General features: G+C 43.5%; 1 protein-coding gene across 2 annotated transcripts in view; it reads left to right on the top strand.

Moving 5' to 3' along the window:
• RBM26 (RNA binding motif protein 26) overlaps positions 1–25,071 on the top strand; it is a 134,530-nt gene that overhangs the window by 74,562 nt on the left and 34,897 nt on the right. For both annotated transcript variants that reach the window (XM_068267904.1, XM_068267903.1), the window contains exons 12-18: positions 816–975; positions 5,749–5,916; positions 10,628–10,756; positions 17,684–17,755; positions 19,249–19,371; positions 22,059–22,133; positions 24,794–24,961. In XM_068267904.1, coding sequence (XP_068124005.1) covers positions 816–975; positions 5,749–5,916; positions 10,628–10,756; positions 17,684–17,755; positions 19,249–19,371; positions 22,059–22,133; positions 24,794–24,961 — 895 coding nt within the window. The remainder of the gene's footprint in view (positions 1–815; positions 976–5,748; positions 5,917–10,627; positions 10,757–17,683; positions 17,756–19,248; positions 19,372–22,058; positions 22,134–24,793; positions 24,962–25,071) is intronic.

Raw genomic sequence — 25,071 nt, 5'->3', positions numbered from 1 at the left:
GCTCTCTGAAAAGCTGTGGGCGAGGCTTGTTTAGTTTATAGGGAATTAGAGTATTAAAACAAAACAAAAAAAAGTATTTGGCTTGAGGAATGCCCTATAAACAATAGGAAAGGAACACAGTTATGCAATGAGTAAAAGTTTTATCTCGAATCCACTTTAATGTCCTCCTCACCCCACCATGGGCAAGCCACTTTGTAGTGCGCCGCATGTTATCCTTCCTCCCCCCACCATGTAAGTGCAGAACATGTTACTTTAATACCACAAAGGTCTCTATTCACAAAACTTCTCAAAAATGTCTTATCACCTAATTGATTAAAATAAGCTTTGAGCACATTTACAAGCAAAATAATCTCTCAAAGTAAGTTGTTTCTGATTAATTTCATTTCAGTATTACTTTTCGTACCTTAATTATCTTGTATTTTTGCTCTTTGGATAACATGGATAAGGTGAAAAAGCTTTGTGAATCATGCCCATTGTGTCCCTGGCTGGTAGGTGACTCGCTCTTTTTGAATGAATCTAAACTGATTATATTACCTTTATTTTACTGTTTGATTACTGATGTCTTTGTAAACATTTGCTGTACACTTCAGAAGAAGGATTTATAATTGTAGATTATATAGGTTTCTAGTCTCCACTCTTATTTTGGGAGTGGGGCTGTATTATGTAAATTGTATTTTGCTTTGTTGGTTTGCCAGTGTCTGCACCAGCTGATTAAAGTCCAGGTTGTAAAGGCTTTAGTTTGTTAATATAAGACATACAATTTTTTTTTTCTAAAATATTTTTTTATATATTTTTTTATTTTTTTTATTTTACAGGCAGAACTTCAACAGATCCAACCCTCCCATCTTTCCCAAAAATATCCCGTTTTCTAATGAGAATACTAAGCTGGAGCTAAGAAGAATTCCTGCAGAGCTGAACAACATCAGCAAACTAAATGAACATTTCAGTAAATTTGGAACTTTAGTCAATTTGCAGGTATTGAACAAGTAAAAATGGTTGGCATCATTATTATGAAGGGACTTTTACTTCCTCACCGCCGTTCCCCATATATAATACTTGCTTGGTTTCCGTGAGTTCCTCCCCCCCCCCCCCATACTGATAGGCAGGTGGTGGGGGGGGGGGGGCAGGGTAGGGTAGGGTATCTCTGTATTGACTTGGCTATAAATCAGTATTTAAAACAAGAAAACAAGAGGCCTTTTTATGTGTGTTATATACTTATTTTTTTGCCAAGTGATTCAAAGTTGCTTCCTGTGAGCAGATCATGGTCATACAGTGGTTCAACCCCTGCTTCCTCTGAATTACAAGTCTGCATGCTCAAGGAGAGGATTCATTGTCGGCCTTGCGGTTGACATGAATTCCCACTCATCTCTCCTGCATAGAGTTCAATGTGAATGTGGTGGGCCTCCAGGAGCTATTGATGAATCCTCATGCATTTGCAGCCTTAGTTATTTGCCCGCCATGCTAACTTGTACTAATCCATACCCATCACCCCCTTTTCCCCATATGAATGAATGCTACCCCATCTGTATAAGCTCCCTAATCTGTATTCTGGGACAACAAAATTACTAGGAACATTATATACATGCTCTGCTCACCTTTCCAGCCAAATCCAATAACCCATATGATGCACGGAACAGGACAAGTCCATTCCATGCTCTGATGTTGTCATTGTCCTCATAATAGTCTTAAGCCACCACCCCTGCTATGCTTTCTACTGAAAAGCAGGGATGCTGGGAAATATACGGTGGGATGCTAAAGTTTGGGCAACCTTGTTAATCGTCATGATTTTCCTGCATAAATCGTTGGTTGTTACGATAAAAAATGTCAGTCAAATATGTCATATAGGGGGGACACACAGTGATATTTGAGAAGTGAAATGAGGTTTATTGCATTTACAGAAAGTGCGCAATAATTGTTTAAACAAAATGAGGCGGGTGCATAAATTTGGGCACTGTTGTCATTTTGATTCCAAAACCTTTAGAACTAATTATTGGAACTCAAATTGGCTTGGTAATCTGTGTCCCCTGACCTACATACACAGGTGAATGCAATTTTGAGAAAGCGTATTTAAGGGGGTCAATTGTAAGTTTCCCCGCAACATGGGGATCTCTCAAACAACCTAAAGACAAAGATAGTTCACCATCATAGTTTAGAGGAAGAATACAGGAAGTTTTCTCAGAGATTTCAGCTGTCTGCAGCATTTGATACTGTGGACCATGAAATACTAATCCAGCGACTGAAGAATTACTGTGGCCTAAGAATGACTGTGGCCTAAGAATGACTGTGGCCTAAGGTGTACTGTTCTTAGCTGGTTTCAGACCTTCCTATCTGGCAGGACACAGCAAGTATGTCTGGGCACACACTACTCTAATCCAGTGCCACTTGCCTATGGAGTTCCACAGGGTTCTGTACTATCACCATTACTCTTTGCAGTCTACATGCTCCCACTGGGCAAAATAATCCAGAACTATGGCCTAGGATACCATTGTTATGCAGATGACACACAACTGTATCTGTCCTTCAAGCCTGGCACCCAAGACCCATCAGCATCCATAAATGCGTGTCTAGTGGGTTTACAAAATTGGATGAACACCAGCTGGCTGAGGCTGAACTCTGACAAAACAGAGGTGTTGGTGGTAGGTGGTCCACACATGATGGATAAAGTTCAAAACGCTCACCACCTCAAACTAGCAATTGGGGGAGATACTGTACAGTACAAAGACTCGGTGCGAAACCTTGGGGTGATCCTGGATGGAAATCTAAAACTCAAACAGCAGATATAAGCTGTCGTCAAGTCTTCCTTCTTCCATCTAAGAAATATAGCGAAAATCAAACCCCTTATCCCAGCTGAAGACCTACCTTTCCTGGTTCATGCATTTGTATCCTCCCGCCTAGACTACTGCAACGCCCTGTTCATCGGATCTACAGATAAGGTTCTGCGCCCCTTACAGCTAATCCAGAATGCTGCAGCCAGACTCCTAGCCAATGCCACCCGCAGCTCGCACATCACCCCAGTACTGCAAACTCTTCACTGGTTGCCAGTAAAATGGAGAATCAATTTTAAGATCTGCCTGCTTACATTCAAGGCTCTACACCACATGGGACCCAAATACATAGCAGATCTATTAGAACTTTATGCCCCTCCACGCACCCTCTGCTCTGCCAACAAGATGAAGCTGGTTATTCCCAGGGTACACTTAACATTTGGTGCTCGGGCCTTTTCCTATGCAGCCCCTACTCTATGGAACTCACTTCCACAATCGGTACGAGAGGCTCCTTCTCTGGACAGCTTTAAAAAAAGGCTAAAAACTCACCTCTTTTCCCTAGCCTTTGAGACTGCATAATGCAGGGTCACAGCGCTTTGAGTCCCCAGGGAGAAAAGTGCTATATAAATATTATTATTGTTATTGCTGTCTGTTTCCACAGTTAGGAACATATGCAATGTCAGGTATCGGAGAGGCACACCTCACCGTGGGTGATTGGGTGCTTAGCCTAAATGCAAAAGCAACATCAGTCCATGTAGATAATCCAAGTACGGCTAGCACACCAATGTAAATATTCCATGAGGTTTATTCCTTATTGCATGCACAACAAGATGTCTGCACTGTATCTGATGAAGGGGACCCTCCGTGGCCCCGAAACAATTGTCATGCTGTGCATGCAATAAGGAATAAACCTTCTGGAATATTTACATTGGTGTGCTAGCCGTACTTGGATTACCAGTTAGGAACATATTGACGAAATGGAAGACTACAGGCTCAGTTCAAGTTAAGGCTCGAAAGTGGCAGACCAAGAAAAATCTCGGATAAACAGAAGCGACGAATGGTGAGAACAGTCAGAATCAACCCACAGACCAGCACCAAAGACCTACAACATCATCCTGCTGCAGATGAACTCACTGTGCATCGTTCAACTATTCGGCGCACTTTATACAAGGAGATGCTGTATGCAGAGAAAGCCTTTTCTCCTCCCACAGCACAAACAGAGCCGCTTGAGGTATGCCAAAGCACATTTGGACAAGCCAGCTTAATTTTGGAATAAGGTGCTGTGGACTGCTGAAACTAAAATTGAGTTATTTGGGCATAACAAGGGGTGTTATGCATGGAGGTAAATCACCTGCTACCTAGGGTAAAATATGGTGGTGGTTCCATCATGCTGTGTGGCCAGTGTAGGGACTGGGAATCTTGTCAAAGTTGAGGAATGCATGGATTCCACTCAGTATCAGCAGATTCTGGAGACCAATGTCCAGGAATCGGTGACAAAGCTGAAGCTGGGCCCCGGCTGGGTCTTTCAACAAGACAAAACACTGCTCAAAATCCACTAAGGCATTCATGCAGAGGAACAAGTACAATGTTCTGGAATAGCCATCTCAGTCCTCAGACCCGAATATAATTGAAAATCTGTGGTGTGAGTTAGAGAGCTGTCCATTCTCGGCAGCCATCAAATCTGAATGAACTGGAGATGTTTTGTGAAGAGGAATGATACAAAATACCTTCAACCAGAATCCAGACTCTCATTGGAACCTACAGGAAGCGTTTAGAGGCTGTAATTTTTGCTAAAGGAGGATCTACTAAATATTAATTTAATTTCTTTTTTGTGGTGCCCAAATTTATTCACCTGCCTAATTTTGTTTAAACAATTATTGCACACTTTCTGTAAATCTAATAAACTTAATTTCACTTCTCAAATATCACTGTGTGCATCTCCTATATGATATATTTAACTGACATTTTTTGTCGTAACAACCAACGATTTATACAGTAAAATAATGATGATTAACAATGTGTCCCAAACTTTTGCATCCCACTGTAGTTTAGAATTGATTTTCTAATGCTGCAAATACATGGGTCGATCCGGCGGCCGATTAGCCGCCGGATCGACTCCCGCCGCGTCCCCGCTCGTCCGCGAGGATCGATTACTGCTCGTCCCCGCCGGCGCTCCTTATCAGCTGCTTGATTCCCTGCCATTGTCTGCCGGCGGGGATCGAACAGCGTGATCTGACCAGCTGAATATTATAAGCTGCCCGGATCAGCTGGTCGATACACAGTACAGAAACGTACCGTGTATCCCCATCATAAGGCCTCTTTCAGACGGGAGGCTGAACTGCATGCTTGCTGAGCAGTTCAATCTCCTGTCTTCCACCCACCAGTGCAACTCTGTTGCAATTTAAATGCAGCGGTAGTAATACCATACGTTTCAAGTGCTGAGAACCACATGTAGAGTTTGAGCATTGCTGCGGACAGGCTTAGATATGACACCATGGGGTTGCTACCTGTGCAGCACCGGTACCGAGGGCTAACAAGCGCCCGCCGGTGCCAGAGAGTAACTGGCAGGTGGTGATTTCACTGCGTGTGAAAGGGGCCTTACAGTGAGTGCTACAAAGACACCCTGCCCACATGTTGCATTCAGAGGTGGCAAGATGTAAAAAGCATAAAATTGTGTAATCACATTTCATACATGAAACAGTTACTCTTATCGGCACATTAATTTCTATGTACTACTAATATTACTTTTTATGAACTTCATGGCTATTAACATTTGTACTGTTGCATTTTTTATTTGGCTTTATAGTTGATTAATGTGATCATTGGGGAAATGCTAACAAGCTGAAAATACTCACCCTGAAAATAGGTAGTGCTGTCAGTGTCTACTTTCCATCCTTCTGTAGTGCAAACGGGGTCTGCAGAGCAGGGGGAAGGCTTTTTAACATTGGAATATTTTGTCACAGATCTGGTTTTATATACACAGGTTGCCTATCAGCGGGATCCAGAAGCTGCTCTCATTCAGTTTGCAACACATGCAGAAGCAAAAGCAGCCATCTCAAGCACAGAAGCAGTTTTGAATAACCGATTCATAAAGATGTATTGGCACAGAGAAGGACCTTCTCAACAAGCACAAGCTCCTACATCTCCAAAGGTATATGCATAATATATGTAAATAGGAAAAGTATGACATCAACTGTCATGTGACAAAGTATATATTCATATCACTAACTGTCCTTTTCAAAAGCTCAGAATCAAATCCCTAGGAAGTAGTATTAGTCTGTAGTGTTAACTTTTTAGTTCATGAATGATCATCGGCATGATCGTTCACTACGGGCACTTTGATCGGTGAATTAGAACACATGTTCCTACTTCCCAATCAGTACTCGGCAGGGGGGGGGGGGGGGGGGGGGAAGCACATGGGGCGTTAATGCACAGTACTGCGGTGCTGTGTATGTTAATGAATTGCGTTCTTACTTTGTTTAATAATAAAAAATGACTTTCCTCCGCATACTTTTATCTGTACCTCCACATTGCATTCAATTCACCAAATAATCTTGAGCTTAGTTTGGGAATTTCACAGATGTCTTTTATGTTAGCATATTTGATTCAGAAAATGTAATTTTATTTCTAAAAAATACTTCTTTTAGATCAAACTTTGTTAGCTGCATAAGAAAGCCCATAAAATGAATAACGAGGTCATTTAGTAGCTAAACAGCAGAACGCTGAAAATTTGCTTCGTTTCAGGGAAATCCTGAAAGTCTGTAAACCACTGAACGTGGCTACAATTTGCTGTTAATTCATTTGATGGTGGTACCAGCATGTAAGAAAAAAATTACCAAAATCTTAGAGAGTCAATTTGAAATGGCATGTTGAGTCGATATGGAATGACTCTCTGGAGTAGATTTGAAAGCCTGGTGTGAGGAACTGCTTGGACATAGTATTCCTTGCTGTCCGAACTGTTGTACAGTGCAGGCCCTTGTATCAAACACCGGCAGGGTTTGCCTGATGCCAGATACCTGTGCTTGCCGATTGCTTGAGCAACTGGTCGAAATAGTGCTAAACTTCCCCCTTAGATACTAACCGAGCTTCCAGATATGTCTGACAGTCTCCCCGTATCTGCCTGCTGGCTCAGAGTAGCTTTCCGGCTTCCCCCGTGCACAGAAGCTGGAGTGTCAGCTGATCCGCATTGAGTCATGTGACACTCCGACTTCCGTACGCAGATGCCGGAAGCCACTAGGAGCCTGCGGGCAGATACAGGGAGACTGTCAGACATTGCTGGAGGCTCTGTAAAGGTGGCCACTAATGATCCAATGTTTTACATCCAATCGTACCATTTCTATGTAATATAAGGTACTGTCTACATTATCCATTTAATATATGCACTCAAATGACCCTTATACTACATAGATTTGGTAAAAGTGGATGAAAAAGATTGGATCATTAGTGGCCACAGAAAGCCCCCAAAAGAGGTCCCAGTTATCCCTCAGGCATGCCGGTTAGTTGAGACTTCCGATTCCTGAATGCCGGATAACGGGGACTCTACTGTAATGCATCCAATACTGTTGTAATTTTCTAAGTTACCCTATTTCTTTTTAAATATAAGACACACTGTTTCTTTCCCAAAACTGGGAGGGAAAAGTGGGTGCCTCTCATCTTATTTTTAGAATATATGGTACTGCATCCTGCCGCCGTAATACTGTGTGTGTGTGTGTGTCCTGCTGGTGTACGCGTGTCCTGCTGGTGTACGCGTGTCCTGCTGGTGTACGCGTGTCCTGCTGGTGTACGCGTGTCCTGCTGGTGTACGCGTGTCCTGCTGGTGTACGCGTGTGTGTGTGTCCCCTGCTGGTGTGTGTGTGTGTGTCCCCTGCTGGTGTGTGTGTGTGTGTGTCCTCTGATGTGTGTGTGTGTGTGTGTGTCCTCTGATGGTGTGTGTGTGTGTGTGTGTCCTCTGATGGTGTGTGTGTGTGTGTGTGTCCTGATGGTGTGTGTGTGTGTGTGTGTGTGTCCTGATGGTGTGTGTGTGTGTGTCCTGATGGTGTGTGTGTGTGTGTGTCCTGATGGTGTGTGTGTGTGTGTGTGTGTGTGTCCCCTGATGATGTGTGTGTGTGTGTGTGTCCCCTGATGGTGTGTGTGTGTGTGTGTCCCCTGATGGTGTGTGTGTGTGTCCCCTGATGATGTGTGTGTGTGTGTGTGTGTGTGTGTGTGTGTGTGTCCCCTGATGATGTGTGTGTGTGTGTGTCCCCTGATGATGTGTGTGTGTGTGTGTGTCCCCTGATGATGTGTGTGTGTGTCCCCTGATGATGTGTGTGTGTGTCCCCTGATGATGTGTGTGTCCTGCTGGTGTGTGTGTGTGTGTCCTGCTGGTGTGTGTGTGTGTCCTGCTGGTGTGTGTGTGTGTGTGTGTGTGTGTGTCCTGCTGGTGTGTGTGTGTGTGTCCTGCTGGTGTGTGTGTGTGTGTGTGTGTGTGTGTGTGTGTGTGTGTCCTGCTGGTGTGTGTGTGTGTGTCCTGCTGGTGTGTGTGTGTGTGTGTGTCCTGCTGGTGTGTGTGTGTGTGTGTCCTGCTGGTGTGTGTGTGTGTGTGTGTGTGTGTCCTGCTGGTGTGTGTGTGTGTCCTGCTGGTGTGTGTGTGTGTGTGTGTGTGTGTGTGTGTCCTGCTGGTGTGTGTGTGTGTGTGTGTCCTGCTGGTGTGTGTGTGTGTGTGTGTCCTGCTGGTGTGTGTGTGTGTGTGTGTGTCCTGCTGGTGTGTGTGTGTGTGTGTGTGTCCTGCTGGTGTGTGTGTGTGTGTGTCCTGCTGGTGTGTGTGTGTGTGTGTCCTGCTGGTGTGTGTGTGTGTCCTGCTGGTGTGTGTGTGTGTGTGTGTCCTGCTGGTGTGTGTGTGTGTCCTGCTGGTGTGTGTGTGTGTCCTGCTGGTGTGTGTGTGTGTCCTGCTGGTGTGTGTGTGTGTGTGTGTGTGTGTGTCCTGCTGGTGTGTGTGTGTGTGTGTGTGTGTGTGTCCTGCTGGTGTGTGTGTGTCTCCATTTGCTCTGGTCCTGCTGATGTACACACGCTCTTCTTCTCTTCTCCTGCAGCTGCCGAGATCCCATATACTGCGGTCGCCTGCCGATATACAGCTCCACTTCTCTTTACTTCCCAGTTGGAAAGTACGGAGGAGCTACTTTTTGATGAGTGGTTCTCCGGGTGACCCCAGCAGTGTGTGTGCTCAGAGGTCAAACATGACTTATGGCGCATGTACACTGCTGGAGCACACAGGTAACCGCTAATCAGGAAGTAGGAGCCGGTCAGAAGTAATGAGGATTGGAGCTGGGCACAGCATACAGCCGGTATATAGCTTATCCTGCTGCTGCACAAGTCCGGGCCGTCTTAAATACTATTCCCCCTCCAGGCCGCCATGGATGGTGGGGAATGAAATAATTTGGCTTCCAGCAATTGCTGGAAGCCGAATTATTGTGTTTTAAAAGTAACGTCAGCTCCGTCTTCTGACGGCGCTGAAGTTACTCCCTGTGCGCCCAAGTCTCCTGCGCTTGATTCACTGTGTTCGCTTTACGGCATCTCGGCAGCTGCAATAGGAGAGGAGCATGTGTGCATCTGCAGGACAGGAGTGAGGAGGAGAGGAGCATTGAAGGATTAGGCAATTGCTTGCTTGCACTGGTAGTGTAATGTAGTGCAGCTTAGCACAGCAGGGGATAGTGTAGTGTAGCTTAGCTGGTGTAGCTTAGCTGGTGGCACAGCAGGGGTTAGTGTAGTGTAGCTTAGCTGGTGGGACTGCAACGGGTTAAGGTGGGTACGCACGCACTACCGCCGTACCCTCCCGCTGGGCAGAAGTTCAGCCGACAGTAGTGTGTGTGTACGCACTGTTGGCGGACCGATAAAGCTGAAACAGCCATATCAGTCCGCTGACAGCGCGTGCACGCGCACTACTGTCAGCTGAACGTCCGCCCAGCGAGAGGTTCTGACAGACCCATCGTTGCTGAATGTAGTGCGTGTGTACGCACCTTTAGTGTATTGTTAGAGACGGCTACGGGGAAAGATCCATAAGATATCCCAGCACCATAGACGCACCAGGTTTAGTATTTTTTTTTTTTCCCCCTCTAATTTTTTCCCTTTAAATTTAGGTGTATCTTATAGTACAAAAAATATGATACTTGGTCAATGGATGACTTATTGTAGACAGCTATTGAACTGTCAGTGTTCAGAAGTCAGAATGGGTAAACGTGGGCGAACATCAGGCGACTTGGCCGATGGGCTATTTGATTAGATTATTGCGTTCAGATCTGACGAAAATCTGTGCTACCAAGAGCATGCCTGATCGACGATGTGACCAATTTGGGGCTGAAATTGGTTGCATGTACCAACCAGACATGCTGCAAGATGTAGGGCGAACATGCTCGATAAGGTGCGCAACCGTAACTCTGTGTGATATCTGGACGAGCATCAAATGCGACTGAACTCCGACTCTGTCCCCTCCAGTGTAAAATTGCCCCATGCGTGTATACTTTACCTGTTGGTGTCCGCTGCTGGCTCAGTACACACCCCCCACGTGGTGGCCGATGTGTGTGACCTCACACATACAACCACGTGGGGCATGTGTATGAGGACAGAGCCAGCAGCGGACACAGGTAGGTAAATTATACTGCACGGGGCACCAGGGTTGTCGAGACGACGGATGACAATTCCCCAGAGATTTTATGCTGAAATCGATCGGAAATCAGCCTGCTTTGTTTGGGAAGGCAACAGATCTCTCTCTGATCGGCACCTGCTACATATTGCACCAATTTAATGAATTGCATTACATTCATTAAAGATTTGCTTATGTGTAAATATTGATTGGTTGTGTAATGTCATTCCTATTGTTTGGTTGCAAGGTTGGTCATCTGAATGTTCAACCTCCGAATATGGCAAGTAAGCAGTCAGTGAAAGAGCGCTTAGGACCAGTCCTTACCAATAATGATGGACCAACAGAGGGCCAAGGTGCAAACCCGGAGATGACACAGGTATATTCATGTCACTTGTAAGATATTCTTTCTTAAAGCAAACCTGAAATAAAAATAAACTGATGAGATAAACAGTTGTTTCTATCCTCCCACGCCTAAATTTGACTTTCTAAAATCCCACAAATATCCCAATATTTTGTGTTTAAAAGCTAAAAAAGTAGGTTTACGGTGAATTCACAGCTGTAGAGATCACTTTCGATCTCCCCTGCATGCAAATTCGCATCTAGTCTGACAGCCTGTGTTACTCAATGGCTTTGTTTAGACTTAATGTGATTTCTGTCTGCGGTGAAAAAACGAATGACATTGCAGCTTTTTTCCACACACATTATCACCCTCAAAATCACTAGTTATTTTGTCTAACGGTGTAGTAATAAACATGAATGCACGTGGTGTGCGATTAAATGGCGCATTGTGTGAACACTCCCTTAAAGGCTACCCGAGGTGAGAGGGATTTGGAGGCTGCCATATTTATTTCCTTGTAAACTATGCCAGTTGCCTGGCAGCCCTCTTGATCTTCTGGCATATGTAGTGTCTGAGTTAAAACCTTGGAACAAGCATATGACTAATGCAGTAAAACCTGAGACTGCTGAGTCACAGTATCTGATCTGCAGAATGCTTGTTCAGGGTCTATGGCTAAAAGTATTAGAGACACAGGATCAGGACTGCCAGGCAACTGGTATTGTTCAAAGGGAAATAAATATGGCAGGCTTCATATTCCTCTCACCTCGGGTTCCCTTTAATGGTTTTATTTTCTCAGCTAAATTATTATTTTAGTCTTGTAGAGCCACAGTATATGAACTATTGGCCTTTTTTCCCCTATGTCCTGTGCTCAAAACTGTTCTGACAGGCAAGACTTTTATGGCCTATAGTTGGTATCACTGATACTTTTCTAGAAGGAAACTGACATTTGCATACCTGTAACATTAACCCTTACAGTGTGAAAAAAGGAATACAGCACACGTCTTTACAGGAATAGCACTGCATGTACCCATGTTTATCCAATCATGTCAGTTCAGGCACCCTTTATAATATCTGATGCATTGGGTGAAAAACAATCAGATTTTGGGAAATACCTTCTTAAAAGACACCTGAAGTGAGAGGGATATGGAGGCTGCCATATATATTTTCTCTTAAGCAATACCAGTTGCTTGGCAGCCATGGTGATCCTGTGTCTCTAATAGTTTCAGCCATAGACTCTGAACAAGAATGCAGCATATCAGGTGTTTCTGACCTTGTCAGATCTGACAAGAATTAGCTGCATGCTTGTTTCAGGTGTGTGATGCGATTCAGACACTACTGCAGCCAAATAGACCAGCAGAACTGCCAGGCAACTGTTATTGTTTAAAGAGGAGCTGTCAGCCATACTATCTCAGAAAAAAACACGTATATAAGTAGATAAATACTTGCTCTACTTACATAACATATGTATTGCACTGTCTACATTTTGTTTTGTGATTTTTTTTTTTTCTACAGTAACAAGAGAAAATCCTTTTTAGCATTTGTGGCTATTTTGGAGCCAATCCTGATGTAATTTCCTTCCTTACTCTCCTCTGCCTGATTTGCCAGCCCTTCAATATACAAAGTGCATTGTCTCAGCGTAGAAAATATTGGCCAATCAGAGAGAAACAGAGGTGTGGGAGGGGAAAACAGGAGGGAAAGAGGCTTCAGCCATTCAGGCTGCATTAGTTAAGTCTGAGGGGAAGTAGAGAAGCAAAAAGGACAACCCAGTATGCCCTGCAACTTCCTTTTTGTGTACCAAATTTTGTGTACCAAATACCGTATATACTCGCAAGCAAGCCGAATTTTTGACCCCCCAAAAGTGGGACAAAAGTTAGGGGGTCGGCTTGCTTGCGAGTCTCGTTGGTCGTAGGCTGCCCCCCCTGCCCCGCGTCCGCCGCTGCTATTAGCTTACTGTGCAGCTTCCAATAGTCCCCTCTCCGTCTCCCGCATGTAAATGTCTCACAGCAGCTCGCTCCACGGCGGCTGCTGTGTGATGACAGGAAGCTGTAGGCAGAGCGGTTTCCATAGTAACTGCGATACACATCGCCGTTACAGGAAACCGCTCTGCCTACAGCTTCCTGTCATCACACAGCAGCCGCCGTGGAGCGAGCTGCTGTGAGCCATTTACATGCTGGAGACGGAGAGGGGATTATTGGAAGCTGCACAGTAAGCTAATAGCGGGGAGGGGGGGGGGCGGCACTATACTAGCTATAACGAGCACGTTACTATCTATACTTGGGCACTATACTAGCTACTAGCTATACCTGGCACTATACTGAGCACTATACTAGTCACTATACTAGCTATACCTGGCACTATACTACCTATACTGAGCACTATACTAGCTATACTGAGCACTATACTAGCTATACTTGGGCACTATACTAGCTATACTTGGGCACTATACTAGCTATACTTGGACACTATACTAGCTCTACTTGGGCACTATAATAGCTATACCGAGCACTCTACTAGCTATACCGAGCACTATACTAGCTATGCCGAGCACTATACTAGCTATACTGAGCACTATACTAGCTATACTGAGCACTATACTAGCTATACCGGGCACTATACTAGCTATACCGGGCACTATACTAGCTATACCGGGCACTATACTAGCTATACCGGGCACTATACTAGCTATACCGGGCACTATACTAGCTATACCGGGCACTATACTAGCTATACCGGGCACTATACTAGCTATACCGGGCACTATACTAGCTATACCGGGCACTATACTAGCTATACCGGGCACTATACTAGCTATACCGGGCACTATACTAGCTATACCGAACACTATACTAGCTATACCGAGCACGTTACTATCTATACTTGGGCACTAAACTAGCTATACTTGGGCACTAAACTAGCTATACTTGGGCACTAAACTAGCTATACTTGGGCACTATACTAGTTACTAGCTATACCTGGCACTATACTGAGCACTATACTAGTCACTATACTAGCTATACCTGGCACTATACTACCTATACTGAGCACTATACTAGCTATACTTGGGCACTATACTAGCTATACTTGGACACTATACTAGCTCTACTTGGGCACTATACTAGCTCTACTTGGGCACTATAATAGCTATACCGAGCACTCTACTAGCTATACCGAGCACTATACTAGCTATGCCGGGCACTATACTAGCTATACCGAGCACTATACTAGCTATACCGGGCACTATACTAGCTATACCGGGCACTATACTAGCTATACCGGGCACTATACTAGCTATACCGGGCACTATACTAGCTATACCGGGCACTATACTAGCTATACCGGGCACTATACTAGCTATACCGGGCACTATACTAGCTATACCGGGCACTATACTAGCTATACCGGGCACTATACTAGCTATACTTGGACACTATACTAGCTCTACTTGGGCACTATAATAGCTATACCGAGCACTCTACTAGCTATACCGAGCACTATACTAGCTATGCCGAGCACTATACCAGCTATACCGAGCACTATACTAGCTATACCGGGCACTATACTAGCTATACCGGGCACTATACTAGCTATACCGGGCACTATACTAGCTATACCGGGCACTATACTAGCTATACCGGGCACTATACTAGCTATACCGAGCACGTTACTATCTATACTTGGGCACTAAACTAGCTATACTTGGGCACTAAACTAGCTATACTTGGGCACTATACTAGCTACTAGCTATACCTGGCACTATACTGAGCACTATACTAGTCACTATACTAGCTATACCTGGCACTATACTACCTATACTGAGCACTATACTAGCTATACTTGGGCACTATACTAGCTATACTTGGACACTATACTAGCTCTACTTGGGCACTATAATAGCTATACCGAGCACTCTACTAGCTATGCCGAGCACTCTACTAGCTATGCCGGGCACTATACTAGCTATACCGAGCACTATACTAGCTATACCGGGCACTATACTAGCTATACCGGGCACTATACTAGCTATACCGGGCACTATACTAGCTATACCGGGCACTATACTAGCTATACCGGGCACTATACTAGCTATACCGGGCACTATACTAGCTATACCGGGCACTATACTAGCTATACCGGGCACTATACTAGCTATACCGGGCACTATACTAGCTATACCGGGCACTATACTAGCTATACCGGGCACTATACTAGCTATACCGGGCACTATACTAGCTATACCGGGCACTATACTACGTAAACTGGGACACACTGGGGGGGGGGGATCACACGGCCATCATTTCCTACCTCCGGCTTATATGAGGGTCAATCATTTTTTCCTGTTTTTTCAGGAAAAAGTTGGGGGGTCGGCTTGCTTGCGAGTATATACGGTAAGTCACGTAAACTGGGGAATGATCATTTATCAACAAGAAAAGTAATAGTGATTTTAACTTTTGGATTGCCTGGTTAGCATCCTTATTACTTGTTAACCAGATAAAAATAAAGAATTGATTTTATGCCTGACAGCTACACTTTAAAAGGAAATAAATATGGCAGCCTCCGTGTACCTTTTACTTCAGTTTCCCTTTAAAATGTCAGTTTCATGCCTTTATTTTACTCTGTTGCCCTGCATCCTCATCTTATTTTCTCACCTTCTTAATCCTATACCAGTAATAATAAGGTTAAAAAGGTACCTAGTTAAGGGCTGCCTATTTTGAGAGCATTTTTTTTTTTTTGTTCTTGCAAGCTGCTTAAACCATGTTCTGTTGCGGTGTTGGCAGAAAGGCTGCATTATAGCGCAACTTGTTGCATTGCACCACCTATGCGATGTTCACAGTGCAGCAGGTGTGTTGCGGTATAACCGCATATGGCATCCTTACTGCAAAATGCGTGTGTCAACAGTGGCAGTGAAGTATACTTTTCATTGACTATATTTCACGGTACTTCACTGTATGTGATGCTGTGGCGGGTAATGTGCTTTTCTGATCCGTTGCGTTCCTGTTACAGGGAACACAATGCAATGGCCACTGTGAACGTAGCCTCAAAGTTGTATATAACATGCAAAAAAGAAACAAACTTTCAGATGCTGCACAAATGCTGCTCCACAGATGTCAAGCTTCTACTCATTAACTGTAGGCCTCAGTGCTCTCCCAGGGAGATCACCTCCTATGTCCTTGCAGGTGTTTACATCCCCTTGGATGCTGACACCAAGAATGTGCTGAGCATATTCAGCGGCACCATCTCGCTGTGGGAGACGTCACTCCCGGACTCCCTTTTCATCATCCTAGGTGATTTCAATAGTCCACACCTTCACCAGAGCTGCCTCAGTACAAACACATTACCTGCCCCACCTGTAACCTAAACACCCTGGACCACTGTTACATGGTACTCAGATGCGTACAAAGCTACTTGCCGGGCTGCCTTAGGTAACTCTGACCTCTTCCTAATCCACCTGATCCCCACCTACAGAAAGCACCTTGAAACCTTCAAAAATTGTCAGGACTGTCCAAGAGTGGACAGAGGTGGCTAAGAGGCAACTGCAGGCCTGCTTCGACAGCACTGACTGGTCAGCTCTGGAGGCTCCCTGTCTAGAGAATGCGCAGAGAACCTCACTTCCTTTATCAGCTTCTGCTTGTCCCGACGCTCAGTCCCTTCCACAGCCTGGTGGCCAGAAGAAGCATGGCTCTCCATAGTCAGCAACAGGCCAATTCTGCCTAGCAACAGGGAGAATTTTCATTGTCCCAACAGGAACCAATGAGAATGCTCTGCTGAGGATTCCCATTGGTCTGTTGCAGCCCCATGGAGAATCCCCATGTTTCTGTCAGCCTCCAGGCTCTTCAGAATGGACCGAGCGGCGGTGATGGACGGCGGGTGACTTGAATATGACGTCACGACGGCGACTGGGTGTGGCTGAAACGGGCGATGCATATGTGGCGGCTCGCTTATGGCGAGCGGACCATGGCCTCAATTCACTAAGCTTATCTCCTGTCTTTAATAACGTTTCTAGAGTTGTTACCATGGTGATAAGGCATGTAGTATTCAGGCAACATTTTACCTCAGGCAAACCTAAAGTTAACTCTTCTGTCTTTAAAGTGATCCTTAAGTCTATAAAAAAAAAGAGATTTACTCACCTGGGGCTTCCCTCAGCCCCCTGCAACCGATTGGTGCCCTTGCAGCCCCGCTCAGATGCTCCTGCACCCGCCGGTGAGCACTTCCGACAGGCATGGGAACGCGAGTGATTCTCCGCATTCCCAGCCATAATATCGCCCCCTATGCTGCTATTGTGGCCTCCTTTAAGTTAACTCTCCAATCCTTAAAATAACTCCAGAGTTAAAAACAGGCTGTTAATTAACTGTGTGTGAAAATAACTACAGAGGAGGTAACTTAGCTACAGAGGAGGGGACGTAAGGAATGAAGAGATAAGATAACTCTCTCACTGTGCTGTGGCAAGTTTTCTCTTGCCTTATTATCTCCAGCATGATCTTAGTGAATTGAGGCCCATGTCCGTTCTCATAGGCTTGCATTGGACACATTTTCCCATCAAGTCCGGACTCTGTGACGTTTTCGATCCGTGCCACATGGATCCGTGTGCGATTCGTGTTTCTGCACGAGTGGAAGCGAGTCCTATTTTTAACATAGGATCAGCTTCCTGCGTTTTTTGCAGAGCTTAAAAAACGTATCCTACGGATACATTTTTAAAACAAGTGTGAACCGGCCCTAAGGCGGCAAGCCTTTGACACTTAATAGGAAACAGATTTGGTGATAAGCTTTTGTGGTGCAGCTTTGGGAATCACCAACAGGGCTCAGTGTCACCAGGTTATTGCCCTCAATGAAGAAAAATAGAGACCTAGAAGAGGACTTTTTTTCTTCTGTTATCTATTATATCACATTTTGACTGCAATTTATCTGTATTTACAGTACTATAGTTCACAATTAGTACATTAATGGTACTTCATTGTTCTTTAATTTTAGACGGTCACCAAAGTACCAATTAAGGAGAGGCTGGGATTTATTGCAAAGCACACCACTACAGCGACTGAAAAGGTCAGTTAAACTTGTTACCACTGTCATTAGGGTCAGTGAATAATTTTAGATTGTTAAGTGAGCTTGTGAAAGCCAGTTTCAACAAAGCAAATGATTCATATTTTGAAATTAAAGGAGAATGCTATAAAACATTAAATATATTCACCAACTTTCAACAGTTATCATGGTTTATTATTAAATACTCTCCAACTTCCTTTACCTTGATTTTGGACACACTCTGCAGCATGTAGCTATGTAAAAATTGGCATGAGGAAAAATGACATAAGCCCCATCTAGACGATAAGATTCTTTGTGCAATTCGATTGCGATTCTATTTACGATCAGATTAAATCCGACATGTCCGATAGGGATTCGATTCAATGCGATTTGCCATTGTTTTGCAATGGCAAATCAAATTGAATCGAATCCCAGTCGGACATGTCGGATTTAATCGGAAAATGTAAATAGAATCGTAATCGAAACGCACAAAGAATCGTATCGTGTAGATGGGGTTTTACTTTACTGGATTAGACATGCTAGACTTGTATAATTCTGATGTGATCCTGTTAGTTCAATCTTATCTAGTAGTCATATAGCTGCAGATGTCAGCTTCACAGCTGTAGCTGCAATGGCCATAGATCGCAGCTAAAAGGATCTGCTACCTAAAGTGAGGAAGTTGTGCTTGGTAGGCCACAGTGCACATGGGGACTTCTTTGCATGGAAGAAGATTCCTCTGCTCAAAAAAAAATTGCACATGTGATGAGAGGAGGGTTTCATATGGAAGGGTGAAGCTACTGCTGTATATTGGGATACTGCTGCAGATAGAGGGATAGACAACACTAGAAGATTGTGCCTAGGACAGCACTAGAATGCTACACACATTTCCATTGCAAAAATGCATGCATTTTTGTGCACACTTGTAAAACTGCTATGTTTTTAGCCACATCAGGCAGAAAGCTGAACTCAGAAATACATTAGTAGAAAGGATACAATTGACAAACAAATTCTGTCTGTCCTAATCAGTGGTGGGCTTTCGAGTAGTTTACTGCTTCAATTCGGAATTCAAATGAAGTCGAATGACTTCACGTGTGACCACAGGCAATGAGGAGTTAACTTACCCAGAAGTCTTCGGGACGTCTGCAATAATTCATTACGTGTCATAGGCGTCATGGAACATGGCTTTAATTACGTCTATGACGAGTAATGGAATGCAGACGTCCCCGGAGACTTCTGGGTAAGTTAACTCCCCATCCCCTGTGTTCACACGTGAATTCATTCGACTTCATTTGAATTCCGAATTCAAGTAGTAAACTACTCGAAAGCACACCATTGGTCCTGATGCATTCACATATTATGGAAAAAAATGAACACAATACAGTACGAATTTTCCCTAAACATCCAGTGACTACTGTCCACATTGTAGATTATACTGCATTGAGAGGTTTTCGGTTTCATTTAAGATTGAAAAGCTTGACAAAGCTTCTGACAGAATGCAACTCTATTTTCATTTGCAGGTTTTATCTACTTCTACTGGACTTACAAAAACGGTTTATAACCCAGAAGCTTTGAAAGCAATTCAGAAATCTGTTGTATATCCAGCAACGGTAGATAACAATGAAGCACAGAAGAAGAAGCAGGTGATTGTTTGATTTTTATAGCATAGAAAAATTGTATTTTATTTTGAATCTAAAGGGTCGTACACACCTGCAACTATTCTGCCCAACTATCGTCCAAAGTTTGTCAGTTGGCGATAGTTAGACTTGTGTATGCGAAGCAAACGATTAGACAAGCGACTGATAACAGGCGATTTGCCTGATCCATCTGGCGGATCCACTCACATTACTGTTGGTTTGGCCATGTGGAAATGCAGGTCGTGTGGTTGGTCATGTCGTTGTGTTGGTCGTGTGCTTTGTTGCGCATTTGTATGAACCTTAAAGGACTTGCGCGTCCATATAAAAAAAAAGTTAAGTACCTGAATTAAATTTGAATGCACGGACGCCCTCCGTGCCGTTCCGCCGGGTCCCCAGAATTCAATAGTCGCCCTGGGCCGCTACCGACCCTACAGTTAGGGTCGGGCTCTCCTGCCTCCAATAAAATGGCCGCTGCTGAATGCAATAGTTTCCATCATTTTTATTTTTTAAATCATGTAGCGTAGCCTAGCGCTAGCTACATGATAGCCGCTGTGCAGCAGCATCCCCCACCCCCTCCGATCGCCTCCAGCGATCAGCGCAAACAGGAAATCCCGTTCAGAACGAGATTTCCTGTTTGGCTTCCCCTGACGTCATGGCGACGATCGTCATGGACGTCATGACGTCATCGGGAGTCCCGATCTACCCCTCAGCGCTGCCTGGTGCTGATAGGCCAGGCTGTGCAAGGGGTCTGGGGGGGGCGAGGCGAATCAGCGCGGAGCGTCAGCGATCGGGAAGTACACGCAGCTAGCAAAGTGCTAGCTGCGTGTACAAAAAAAAATTATGCAAATCGGCCCAGCAGGGCTTGAGAAATCTTCCTGCGCGGCATAGCCCATGCTCAGCACAGAATGTAGTTTATAAACTGTGACTATTAGAGAATGATGCAATGTTATAGTAAAAAAGCTTTATGACTGAAAATAAAAATATGAAACTCTTTTCTTTGCCACTAATTTTCTATTAAGTATCCGTACTACACATACAATTCATTAACTCATACGTTTTTGCAGGGTTTTTTTCGCTTCAGTGTCACTTTAACACACATGCCCTGATTTGAATAAAATAAGTGCATTTTTCTGTTGACATTAATGCTGGTAAATCTTTGTTGGACTTAACCACAATGTGATGTGAGCAAAAAACATAACATCTTTGTTACAAGGAAAAAGTATATGAAAAAAAAAACAACTATAAGATGTGCCCAGAAAAAATATTACAGTTGCATATAGCTACATCGTTTGGTTGAAAAAAAAGACATCTGTCCTTTACATCCAGCCAGAAGCTATAGGAAACAATTAATTAAAATTAATTTTAAAAGGAAGGTAAGTATTGGCTTATATTCAAGTAGGGAAGCTGATCAATTTTCTGTATGTTTATTAACAATTGTACATTTCAGTCTTATGTTTGTCTGCAAATGTGTGGGTGATTAGTTTACCCAGACAAATGAGAGCTAATGAACTGTATACTTGCAAGTACGGAGAACACATCAATTCATTGAAATGTTAACCCTCCTGGCGGTTCATTAATTCTGCCAAATAGGCAGAAATACATTTTTTTTTGTTTTTTTGTTTCATATAAAGCTACCAGAGTGGTAGCTACATGAAACAACACTAGAGGGCACAAGTGTCCCTCTAGTGCGATCATCGCCAGCATCAATAGCAAACGGGAAAGCGTATATAACGCGTTCCCCTGTTTGGCTTTTCCTGTCGCCATGGCGACGATCGGAATGACTGACGTCAGATGCCTCCGATCCAGCCGTGGAACGGCAGCGATCAAGCTTTACGTGCGGCTAGCAAAGTGCTAGCTGCGCGTACAGCACTTAAAATGGAGCGAATCGCCCCACCAGGGGCTGAGATATCCTCCGTGGCGGCTTACCGCTAAGAAGGTTAAGGCTTGTGTACTGCACCTACCTATTGCAACTGCTTTTTGTACTACCCAGTTGAAGCTGAATTTATGCTACTTTAGCCACTTCGCCATATCTGGACGGATATATCCGTCCAGATAGGCACTGCTGCTGCAGCCGTGTGGTGCGCACGATCGGGTGCGCGCTCCCGCTGCCCCCCGATCAGTGAATGGGAATATAATTCCCATTCACCGATCTACGTCCCCGGCAGAAATACCGACGCTTTCTCATCAGAGGGCGCGGTATTTCTGCCCCCAAGAAACGCCACCTTCTTCTTTTAGTTCCTGGATGCGAGAAATGCACCTTTATTTCTAAATAAAATATCGGTGCCATAAATTGTGATAGGGACGTAATTTAAACGGTGTAATAAGCGGGACAAATGGGCACATAAAATACATCGGTTTTAATTACTGTAGCATGTATTCATTTTAAACTATAATGGCCAAAAACTGAGAAATAAAGAATTTTTTCCATTTCTATCTTAATTTTCCTGTTAAGATGCATTTTAAAAAAAAAAGAATTCTTAGCAAAATGTACTACCCAAAGAAGGCCTAATTAGTGGCGGAAAAAACGAGATATAGATCAATTAATTTTGATAAGTAGCGATAAAGTTATTAGCGAATGAATGGGAGGTGAACCTTGCTCGGATGCATGAGATTTTCAAAGCTGTAGGCTGAAGTGGTTAATATTATGTGCTTTGAATAAGTAGTTAAGACTTTTACCTTGAAATGATTTACAGGAAGCACTAAAACTACAGCAGGATGTAAGGAAGAAAAAGCAGGAGATACTGGAGAAGCACATAGAGACACAGAAGGTGAGGCATTTCGTGTAAGGAGAAAGCTGTGTATTTTACTAATATACTCTGTGTTGTACTACTAGTTTTATGGTTATAATATTATAAACATATTTTTCTTTGGGGGGAAAAAGAAATTCAAAAGAATCTGGGTTTCTCTGAATTTCTTTTTCCCCCAAAGAAGTCATATTTCTTGCTTATTAGCCTTTTTGTTTTAAAGCCCTAGCTCAACCTCCCAATTTTAATGCGCATTTTCCTGATCTTGTATATTTAACAATACAAGTTTTTAGCATTTATTGTCTGTACTTTATGCAATAAATATATATACAAATACTGTAGTGCTGCTGGCTCCTCTTGCCAGAATGAGAGTTCCCTCTCCAGCACAGAGCAGATCACCTGAACCGATCTTCCTCCTCCCTTTTGCTGAAAGAAATGAAATCTTTGTGGTCAGCACTACAGCTATAGTTCTCTCTCATTCATACATATTACAGCATGTAAATAGGAATCGAGCTAAAAAAAAAAAAAGAAACTTTGACCCACAGCATTATAAATAGAGAATTTAAAACAATACAAGCTACTCCGCCATTGTTTAACATTTTTGAGGAGTGAGTTGCTACCTAAAATTCAGGCTACCATCATATTTAAAAATGTAAAACATGAAAAATGAAAACCGCCAGTGTATTAAAAACCGCATGTGATTATTTTATTTTTTTTCCTGCAATTTTTTTTCCATTTGCAATTCTTGTAGTCTGTGTAGTAGTTTTCCCTGCATGATTATACTTGCATACAGAAAAAAAATCAATCTGGATATCCTATTTATATGTTAATTATTGTGCAAGGCATGTTTAATTTTAGATTAGGGTCTGCTTTAAGCCTTCCCCCTACCTACTGCACTGTGTTTATAAATTCCAAGTGTACCTCTCATCTATTTGATCGTCTTTTTCGATCGATTTTCATTCAGTTCTACGAAAATCAAATAAAAAAAAAATGAAAAAACGATTTAAAAAACGAACAGAAAATTGAAAAATCAAACAAAATTCAGATCAGACATGTTGGAAATAATCGATCTGGCTGATAAATCTGCCAGAAAATTGTATGGTGTGTACTTGGCATTAACTTTAGAGATCTCTCCTTAACTTAAAGACAGAAGAGTTAAGTTTACTACATGCCTTATCGCCATGGTGATAACACTAGAAACAGCTCAGAAACCTTATTAAAGCGGATCCGAGATGAAAAACTATAACAAGTAACTTGTCTATATGTCTTATCTAAAGTTTAGATAGTTTACACAGCAAATCTAGCTGCAAGCAGCTGCAATGGGATATGATTATTTCTTCCTGTGATACAATGACAGTAGCCATGTTGTTCGTAAAAATCACACACAGGCAAAGCTGATAGCATCTCCAGCTCTCTGCCTGTGAGGTATTCCTTCTGCTCTCCTCCTCCTTCCTCCCCTCTGCCTCTGAAATATCTGGCTAGTAACCACCTCCTGCCCAGATTGATCTCCCATAAGCCCTTGCTACAGTGCCAAGGCTCTCTGAAAAAGCTGTGGGCGAGGCTTGTTTAGCTTATAGGGAATTAGCGTATTAAAACAAAACAAAAAAAGTAAGTGACTTGAGGAATGCCCTATAAACTATATGAAAGGAACACAATTATGGAATGAGTAAAAGTTTCTCGGATTCACTTTAACCTAATGGGGACCGACGTAGTACGAATCTACGTCCAGCAGGTGGTGCTGCCGATCTGACTGGATGTAGATTCAACGTTGCAATAAACGAAGCGCCCTGCCGCGATTGTGCACACCCAAGAGTGGAGATTAAGCTGTCATATGACAGGTTACATCTCCCCTCAGTGATCAGGAACCATCGCTATTTGCTCCTAATCACATGATCACTATGATTGCCGGCGGATCGTAGTGATCACTGTTAGTGATACGGCAGCGGTGGGGGGGGGGGAGAAGAGGAGCCACTCTCCTTCCTGCTGTTCCCATGTCTATCAGCTTTTTCTCCGCACTGGCCAGCATTCCCGCTCATTCTGACATAAGTATCGGGTCCCAGCTTGAAGACTTCTTCAAGCTGCAACCCGGAACTTAGCAGCAGTACGAGCGGGGATGCCGGCAAGAGTGGAGGGGTCCACAGCTGCTCATCGCTGAAACCTGGGAGGCCCCCCAAATGCCCCCCCCCCCCCTATGCAAAATCACCTGGTCCTTAAGGGGGGTAAGGCAGCCAGGGGTTAAAGACAGGAGATGAGCTTAGTGAATTGAGGCCATATTGTACATTTTACTTGGCTGAGAGAGAGAACCATTTCTGAATCTCCTTTTTATCCAAGTCAATGGGTAATGTGTTCTCTTTCCTTAAACTGAGTTCAGAGCCTTTAGTGGAAAGTCCACCTGCTAACATCAGTTGTAAGCATGAAATATTATTTACCTGATTAGTTAAAAATGTTTTGTAACACTGAATATAATAAATATGTCTCCCTGCACCATTATCAGCATGAAGTTCAAGTCTATACTAGCCTGTATGTTTATTACAGTGTAGAAATAATCAGTGATTAGCCATTGGTGCTGGCTCTGAAAAGGCCCTTGTGGCTGGGCACAATATCTTGGCAGAGCTGCAACATGATAGCAATGATTATTTCGTCCTCGACCAAAGTTGTATAATATAAACACGTTTACCTTACAGATGCTGATCTCAAAACTTGAGAAAAATAAGACCATGAAGGCAGAGGACAAAGCAGAGATCTTGAAAACACTGGAAACTTTAACTAACAGCATCACAAAATTAAGAGATGAGCTGAAGGCTGGATCTTCTACAGGAAATACTCTGAAGAGTAACAAAAGCAAAGCTCAGGTACTTTGTCCTTTTCTTGTTTAGTTTTTTGTCTTTTTTGTGTTTTCCTTGCTTTAGCTCAGTTTGCGATCGGCTCGAGTATTCCAAAATATGGAGAAATTTTATCAGAG

Source organism: Hyperolius riggenbachi, chromosome 2 (genome assembly GCF_040937935.1).
Source record: "Hyperolius riggenbachi isolate aHypRig1 chromosome 2, aHypRig1.pri, whole genome shotgun sequence".
Lineage (NCBI taxonomy): Eukaryota > Metazoa > Chordata > Amphibia > Anura > Hyperoliidae > Hyperolius > Hyperolius riggenbachi.
The sequence above is the reverse complement of the archived record's forward strand: the minus strand, read 5'-3'. Positions and strand labels throughout refer to the sequence as shown.